At 38.8% G+C, this 9,562-nt stretch overlaps 1 protein-coding gene across 1 annotated transcript; it reads left to right on the forward strand.

The window, feature by feature from the left end:
- Nucleotides 1-4,506: 4,506 nt before the first annotated feature.
- Nucleotides 4,507-6,930, forward strand: LOC110971085 (cytochrome b-c1 complex subunit Rieske, mitochondrial). The gene is made up of 2 exons (XM_022221406.2): nucleotides 4,507-4,775; nucleotides 5,834-6,930. The coding sequence occupies exons 1-2, from the start codon at nucleotides 4,565-4,567 to the stop codon at nucleotides 6,442-6,444; spliced, it is 822 nt and encodes a 273-aa protein (XP_022077098.1). The 5' UTR covers nucleotides 4,507-4,564; the 3' UTR covers nucleotides 6,445-6,930.
- Nucleotides 6,931-9,562: the final 2,632 nt, after the last annotated feature.

Below are 9,562 nucleotides of genomic sequence, written 5' to 3' on the forward strand. Positions count from 1 at the left end.
AACTATATCTGGCTGCTGTTTATTATCATTTACATCTATTTCACCTTGGTGCAAAAGAAAATATGCAGTACAGCTGCATACATAGTAAGTCACATAAGTCACGTTTTAAAAAAAAAAAATTAACAGGAGCAGCTACTAATCTCATAGTCTGACCTTGAGAGTCATGAGAAATAACATCACATACAGTTGACAAACTGATTTTATTTTAACATTACTGACAATAATGACTTATTGAAACATGCTACTTGTGGAAACTATTGGTCCCAGAGAGAAAACTGACCTATGGTCAGAATTTACTGTTGACTCCAGCTGTATAGCAAAGACCAACATATTACACTAAGTATTTCATAATATCAGTGATTTTTAGAATACATCAAAACTGAATTAATTTCAGCTATCTCAGAGCAAAAGCGAGAAACAAGGGCACAGTGTAGTTGACCTTGTTACAGGATGGAAAATTGAAGTGTCATTTTTCTTTGCACCCTGTAGCCATGCAGGAAGATACAGACCCCTTTCCCCTAGAAAAAATCTGCAGGCATATACAGCAAACCATTAAAAACCCATAATCCATAAATCACAGCAGCAATAAAAGTTTCCTAGCCCCTTTACGACTTTTTCACTAATCACTCTACTTCCTTCCCCTGGGCACTCTGCAAATAGTTTGCAATCTCTGCTGTTGTCCCCCTTTGACGGCTAACTCACTTCCACATGCCATGGTACTCCATGTCTGAGAGGACAGGAAGTGCCACTGAAGGTGCCCTTAGCCCTCTGTGGAGAAATGTATTATAAAGCAAATCTATATAGACTGATATGATGGAGGGGGAAGCTCTTCTGTGATTCATATCAGCAGGATGGGGTGGCTGTTAGGAGATGAGATCTTTTACTTATACTGAACAATCTCTCAAATCTTCCTGTGCTCTGTGAGTAATGCTATCAAGATGAGTGAAATTACAGAGCAGATAGACTCAATGGATACAGTTCATCAAAAGGTCAGGTGTACTAAACTGTTTGTGGCCAAAAAATACTAAATTGTTTAGACAAAACAAAAAGAGAAAAGACTCATAATAAATATGAATGTTCCGATGAGCATTAGGTGAAACATTGACCTTTATGGTGACCACACATCCACCTCACTGAACTTCCATTAGTGATTTTGTAAACAATAATTCAGACTGTGCTAACCACTGCCATCACTAAAGACTAAATGAGAAAACATATTTTGGGGGCTGTAACTCCCTCCACTGAAATACACTCTAAGACTCTAAGACTGCTTTCAAATGTAACCTGTTTGGTTTAGTTTTGCTCATTGAGCAACTAAAGTCTAGAGTGCCAGACAGAACTGTTTTGTAGTCACTAATACAATTTTAAACAGTACCAGTCAATGCAATGAAAGGACAAATAAAGGTTATAATTAAAGCAAGTGCATTTTTAGGATCAGAAAACATTAATGGTTATAAAAAAAAAAAACAAGTGGTGAAGGTTATAAACAGACTTGGTTAAAAGAAGCAATGTTGGCTATTGATCTGAAACAGGAAACAAGCAGCAGTGTTTCACGTTAAAGTTCAATGTTCTGTTGATCCATTAATCTGCCCCAACACCTCCCTGGCTTTATGTATGTTATCTGTCTTCCTTCAGTAGAGGGCATTGTCACAATGAAATGTAGTAATGTAAAGAGTATCAAGAACTGGTACAATGACTTTTCTTAGAGGACTACAGTATTCAAGTCAACAATAGTTTAAATCTCATCTGACAGAGTAACAAAGGTTGCCTGAATTCTTGTTAAAATTTGGAATTACATAACCTCCTTGGCGGCGGTCATAAGGGCCAAGTGGTCTATGGAGTGCCACAAAGTGGAATAGCTGGAGTCTGTTGCCCTGGAAAAGCAAACTGCTGTTGATGGAGGTATTTTTACTACAGTAGCTTCAAACAAGTTCATTGTTATCTCATGTTGAGGTTAAAATAAATACAGACTTGTAGATAAAGCAAGACTTTCCTAGTTTAGCAACCTAATCAAAAGAGGCATTAATAAAATCACTGTTTTAAATTGTATTTTATCTTATGGAATTTGGAGCCTCTTTGCTCTCTGATGCTGACATCAATTGTGTAAAATAAACTCTGTATTCATTTTAAGCAGTGCCATATTTCTCAGGTACACTATATTACACGATTAAGAAGAAAAGCACTCAGACAGCGCAGTACTCCACCAAGGCTGCTCAGTTTTTGTATCATTTCCAACAGAGAGGTTCCAATAAGTCTGCAATGGTCGATTTGTAGTAGGCTCGCAATCATGTGATCATCAGCAGGCAGCTGACGTAGTGTTCACTTGTTGTCATAGTTACAGTGGCTCCATGCCACTGCCTTGCAATGATAGACATCTTAAACAAATCCGTGGATCCAGACTATAAGCCACATCACTGCCAAAATTTAATCGCTTGGTCCTTGTGTCATTTCTGACCTTCCCTGAAAAATTCATCCACGTCCATTAATCCATTTTTGAGTAATGTTGCTAACAGACAGACATGCAGACAAAGGTATGCTGATCGTCACATCACTCCACCGCGTTTCTTGGCGGAGTAAATATTAATCCAATTTCCTTTATAACATAAAGGGTAAGGTGACATAACTAATGCTTGTAAAGAAACATACAATTCTCCTGCAACTTGTAAAACCAACATATCTGCATATTTCTTGTCCAAAAACATTCTGTTTCCCTCCTCCTCTCAGTTATCACTTGTCATGCATTTGCCACTGCAGCTCTGTGCTAAAAATGAAGATGTTACCCTCCCAAATCAATAAGGGCAGCAGATGGAACGTTCTTCCTTAAATCCCATCTTCAGTACCATCAATTTTTATGTACACATATTTTTGTCCTTTTGATTTTTTTTACAGTGTTGATGACACTATACAGTGCCTTTACTTTGGAAGAATTCCCACTTTACTAATTTGTGCTCTCATCTTTCTAGTATGAATTGAATGTAACATTTGTAGTTAGGATAAGAAGTTAATAAAGTACTGCGGCCTATGAACAGCGCATGCTGTTGTTAATTGTGTATTATGACAGAAAGAAATCAATAAGATTAGAGTAGAGCAGGACTGCTGTTTCTGGTCATTGATGTTCCTTGTCTTGATTTGACGTGACAAAAGTGAATGTTTTCAAAAAGCTTTCAATTTAATGATGCAATATTATAAAAATTATTAAATTCTTATCTTTTTTGTTTTCCTCTAGGCCCTTCCCTACCTAGCATAAATATGGATATTTCTCTTCAGATCATGAATTTTGTAACTCAGATAATAGGTATGTGTCCTGTATTTCATAGTAATTCATATTATTTAGAGATTAATGGAATTCTTAACAGAGCATAAATGTATGTTCAGGAGTCTTGTGTATTTATATGTGAACTATATGGACGTTGGCCTCTTTGGGATTTGAAGAGATAACAGTTGTGGTGAAGCTGTGGGGGTGTAATCCCTCAGCTCTCAGCAGTATCCAGCTGTGCCAGAATAATACTTACAGGCAGTCAGACAGCTGCAGCTAGAGGGTCAGAGGTGAAGCTGTTAGCTTTTTAATGTGATGAATAACGGATGTGCCGATCCAAGCATGCATGCAGTATTAGTATAGGTCTGATCATATAGTAGCAAAAAAAGGAAAAAAGAACACAATACAATCTATTAGCCAAAAGTATCATGTAAATGACACCAATTGAGTGATGCACTGGAAAGAGAGATTTGAGCATTTTGCAGTTGAGTGACATCTGTCAGCAGTCTGTCAACAGTGTGGAGTTACTGTATTTTTAACTCAAGAACTGAAAAAAGGAAAACATCCAAGTGTAATTTATGCAAGTGGTAGCAGTACTGGAAACCTCAACACAACAAACTTCATTAAAAAACTTGCAGAAAACACTGACGTCAAATGGATACAACAAGTGAAAAGAAAAATATGCCGCAACAATAAACATTGTTTGAGACTTCAGGAAGCTCCCTGAGTTATAGCAAAAGGTTTAGTCTAACATTTGAAGCTTTGCTACACTTTCTGTAACTAGCATTTCATCTCTGATATGACTGTCCCAAATGGATGGTGGGATATGTGAGAATTTGTTTTCAAATGTTTGTAACTATGTTATATTGGACAAGTGTGTTCCTTCCTAAAGTCAACTAATCATTTCTGTAATTTTTTTTTCTGTCAGTAAAATATCACTGACATTATACATATATATATAGATAGATAGACAGACAGACAGAGAGACAGACAGACAGATAGATAGACAGACAGATAGATAGATAGATTATAAAAGAATACATATGAAATTGTGTTGTAAACAAAAAGTGTCAATCTTCAGTATAGAAAATAATACAAAGAAAAAAGAAAAAAGCATTAAATTAAAAAAAATCACATGTACTGATTTCTACTTTTATTTCTTTTTGATATTTGATAATTAATATTTTCTGATTGGCGTTCAGGCCCAACGGATTAGTTCGCTGTCACGTGACATGCAACGTGATTACGCATGTACTTACGTTAACTCGTTCCGTGCGCACCAAGGCAGACAAGGTCGTAGGAGCAAACATGATGTCGGTAGCTGCCCGTTCAGGGGCATTTTCCCCTTATATGCAGGCTACAGCTTTTGCTGTCGCCGGGCCCCTGAAAGCTCTGGTGCCTGGGGTTGTTGTTAAAGGAGAGAAGATTCTACTGAACCCGAAGAAACCATTCCTTTGCCGCGAGTCACTAGCCGGTCAAAGCCCACATACTGGGCCTGCTGTGACAGTTAGCATCAATGGTAAGTCTCGTCATTGACTGCTAGCGTTAGCTTAGCCGACTGAAGCAATATTCTGCTGTTTCAGAATGTGCGTTGCGACGTAAACACCACGGAGTTTGTTTTCCATAAAAGTGCCGTCTTCTCACGTTTATTACGGATAATTTCCACCTAGTCCTGAATTGCTAACGTAAACATCCGTTTCACAAAGCTAGCTAGCTACGTGCTAGCTTAGGTGGCTAATCAGTGGCTACACTTGAGGTCAACAACTGAGATTAATGGGAACTGACAGCTTCTCTGTGGGTCGGAACATCAGCTGCAGAACTTTGACAAATTGCATTCATGCACTTCACCGACTATCGTTACCGTTCCAGTATTCTAGTTTAACTGGCTATCAGATATTGTCGGCGGTTAGCATAAACCGGTATATGTAAAAAAAAAAAAAAAAATCAAGCTGCTGTTGTGGTGATTATTCAGCTGCCTTTAGTCTCTCATCCTATCGACAGACTGACTTGAACTACACTGCTTACGGTATGGTTGTGCTCTCTGTGAGATGTACCAGGATTCACTCCAACCAGAAACTGCAGCAGGTGGAGAACCGTTTCATATTCAGAACAGTTGTGCCATTTAGTTTGCTAATAATGAGATGGCCAGTTGCACTTCAAGATAGTGGACTTAGTGTTATGCTACAGCAAGCGAGACATACTGAAGAGGCAGCTGAATGACATCAATGACTACCACAGCAGTGGTATCTGTAGACAGTGATATTTGAGACAGTAAGGGCTGGGAATAGCTGCTTATCAGTCATTGAACTTTGAGGAAAAAATACTTGCATTTAGAACCTTTTCAGGCCACCATATGCATAGAAAATCATGTAATCACATGACTTCACCTAAAACTGCATGGAGATTGTCATTTTGATTGTGGTTTGTGATTCTACCTAAAGAGATTCCTATAATGTTTTGGTGAGATGGCTCACCCCAATAAACAAACAAATTTATACAAGGTGAACAGTTTGTTGTCATTAGTGGGCCAAATTAATGTCTAATTAGTTAATTTCTGACTTTTTTTTGTTTTTGCAGGCTGTGCAGGTCTCAGGTACGCCCACACAGACATCAGGATACCAGATTTCTCTGACTACAGGCGTCCAGAGGTGCTTGACCCCAACAAGTCATCCCAGGAGAGTAGTGAATCCAGGAGAACCTTCTCCTACTTGGTCACTGGGGCCACAGCCGTGGTGGGCGTTTATGCTGCCAAGACGGTGGTCACTCAGTTTGTGTCCTCCATGAGTGCATCAGCTGACGTGTTGGCTATGTCCAAGGTTGAAATAAAGTTGAGCGACATACCAGAAGGCAAGAACATGACCTTCAAGTGGCGAGGCAAACCGCTTTTCGTACGTCACCGCACGGAGAAAGAGATCGCTACAGAGGTTGCCGTCAACCTCGCAGAACTGCGAGACCCTGAGCATGACAAGGATCGGGTCATCAACCCAAAATGGGTCATCGTCCTTGGAGTGTGTACACATCTGGGCTGTGTGCCCATCGCCAATGCCGGAGACTATGGAGGTTACTACTGCCCCTGCCACGGTTCGCACTACGACGCTTCTGGCCGCATCAGGAAAGGTCCTGCCCCTCTCAACCTAGAGGTCCCTTACTATGAGTTCCAAGACGATGACATACTGGTGGTGGGATAAATGGCACTCAGACTGAGATGGCTCTATAGTACAGCTGTCAGTCTGTCAGAATCATAATTAATGTGTACTCGGTGTAATGAGGACATGTTGAGGTGTCCCCATCAGCTTTTTGCAGGTTGTTACAACCGGGGCATGTGATGGCGGTAAATTCTCTGCTGCATCTCACTGAAGCATGACAGCACATCTTCAGTGTTTCTTGTTCTTTCCGGTTGTATTTAATGTCATGCGGTCACTTTACAAATGAAAACAAGCAGCAGCAGATGTCTGTGTTTTATTCTGGCTTTTAAATCCTTGCATACAGATCATTTACAGTTAAAAAGGCAAAGCCATGGAAGATGCCATCCTCTTTTCTTTTTCCTCTCCACTGAATATGATGTAAACATGAAATTTATACAACTGCTTATCTTGTTAAGTTATGAACATCTAATTATCAGAGAGCAAATGTTGTGTTCATGTCTGATTAATAAAGATCTCTATTTTATTTGACAGCAGAGTGTGTGCTAAGCTTTCTTTGCTTAAACAAATTATATTGTGATAAAACAGTAATTTCTTTGCAGACTGTCTTCTGAAAAATTTACAAACACTAATACATTTTCATTTTAACATCTGTAATCTGTGCTATATTTAAGCCTAGTGTTTACACTGCTCTGATGCATTAGCAACCCTAAAATTAAGACTTTGGAAATGTTGCTGATACTCTGTTGAATCGAAAACTGACCCTGCGGTTTAGTGTGGTCAGGCAGAAACAGATACTCGCAAAAATGGTGAAGTAAACAACCATGCTCACTTCTGAAATTTGGGTTTTGTCAGTCTTCACATCACCTTCTATGATTCTTTCACCCTCTATCTCAGGACCTTTTTCCAGAGGAAAAAACTCCCAGCCTGTTTTCCACTGATATGACCACCATATACTCATACTATTTTTAGTACTAGGTCTCCTGCCAATTTAAATCAGCACACGCATGTGGATTATCTCAGCAAAGGAGAAGTGCTCACTATCACAGATTTACACAGATTTGTGAACTATATTCAGGGCTTAAAGTTTTCCGGCGCATGGAAATGTACCATTGAAAAAATTTCATCCATCTCCGTCCAGAAGGCTCCAAGCATGTGCGTCATTGTGCATTCAGTTGCTCCGCTTTAATCAATCAAACTCCAAATCCTACATTAAAAAATATACACCTTCTGTCCAGGCATGCGGCTTTCTGATAGAACTTTTATACAATTACAGTTTTCTAACTGCGAGTGCGCATCGACTGCTGGGCGCACGATATGCCGCGCCCTCTTGGTTCGGCATCGTCAGTGCTGCTGAGCCACTGATAAGAAATAACAGTATCCCACAAACAAAATCCAAATTTGCAAAATTTGTTGGTGTTTTTTGTAATTATATTTAAAGGGAATTACTGGAAACACATTGATATATATTGCATATTATTTATTTTATTTCTGCTTGGACTGTATACCCATTCCACGTGTGTCCCAGCCCTGTGGCTGCCTGGTCTCTCCAGAGCGCACGGAGCTCCAATCTGTGAGTGGTGCGGTGAAGAATCGAGCAGCTGATCACTGGTCAATAGCGTTGGAGCTTGTGTTTAGCCCAAAGACGCAGATACTAAAGTTTGCTCAGACTTTGTGTGACAGAGGAGAGAGGATGTGTCTCTGCTGATTAACAAAGAGAGCAGTCGCTGCCGCTACCGCAGCCGCTGCCGCGATCCCTGAGCCGCGGTGCGTTGACTCGCCCCATTGGCGTAAGTGCGTCAGTGGCGATGTGCGTGCATGTCCCACAATCCCCATGGTTTCGCCACAAAATAAAAACAAACGGGCTTATGTATTGAATTTAAAAAAGTAACAAAAACAGAAGTTGTTGATTTTGTTTGATTTCTTAATCTTTAAACATTTTCTATGTGTTTTACAACGGCAAAAGGAAAAAAGGAAACAGCTATTTAGTTTGCTGGCTTTTATTTTGAAAGGGAAAAAAATCAAACATCAAGCCATACGGATTTGTTCCATTATTTTCCTCAGAACATCTGTTTAGTTAAATATGCACAAACTGAATGTAGCTTAGGTGATATTAACCTTTTTTATTTGAGGACATATAGGATGTTTGTAATAATGAGTTAAATAGCTCTCAGCAGATTTTCTGACCTTATGCATCCGAATGATGTCTAGCCACAAACAAAAACTCTCCAATCTCAAGCAAATATTGTTAGTAAGAACAGAATGAACGTATGGGTTGTGTGAAATGAATAATGGATAGGTAGTTAAATAAGAATGTTCTTAGGCTGCTTTCACCGTTTTTTCTTCCCAAAATATAGATAAAAAATAGAAACATTTAAATTGAAAGCCAACTGAACAAATTATACAGTGAATACATTTTTTCCCTTATCAAAAACAAACAAAATGTGTGTCAGTTCAATTTGAAAATCAAATGATTTAAACTAATCACACAGATTATTGAGGTTTATCAAATGAGCAGTTACTAACATGCGTATGTGTGGTTATGTGCTACAGAGGGCTTCTTAATCAGTTCTTTGTGAGAAATGGGCTGACTCCAGAGGAAAACGCCAGAGTAGAAGTTCTTCAGCATGAGCAGTCCGTTGCCGCCAGGACCCAGATAAACCAGATCAGGAAGGCCCGAATTTCTTTGCTAGTTACAGAGTTTGAGAGAGTCAGCGTCATGATCAACTTATTTATATTGTGAGGCAATAACTAAAATTGCATTAAAGAGTTAATACTAGTACTTTTATTACCTGATTAAATACAAAGTTGGTATAGCAAGTGACATATGACAGTTTATTCTCTTGTAGTGTTCCAGAGAATATTAAACAAGTTAATTCTGTTGTCTGTGTTTTGCAGTTTATTTCAACAAACAACATTTTGAACATGTTAAAAAGAAAATGTTCAGAAAATTCACAAACAAAGCAAAAACGAAAAAAGAAATGACTTTTTCAAACAGTATTCTCCAAGCACTTAATATTCTCTTGAGACTGACACTTGAGATAATGTTGTAAGTAAAAATTGTGCCGTATGAAGGAAAGCAGCATAGTTTTGTAGCAGTTTTGTTGTGGTTGGTGTTGTTTTGAGTTCTTGTTAAATCTACTGAAGAGATAAAAATTATTAA

Source organism: Acanthochromis polyacanthus, chromosome 2 (genome assembly GCF_021347895.1).
Source record: "Acanthochromis polyacanthus isolate Apoly-LR-REF ecotype Palm Island chromosome 2, KAUST_Apoly_ChrSc, whole genome shotgun sequence".
Taxonomy (NCBI): domain Eukaryota; kingdom Metazoa; phylum Chordata; class Actinopteri; family Pomacentridae; genus Acanthochromis; species Acanthochromis polyacanthus.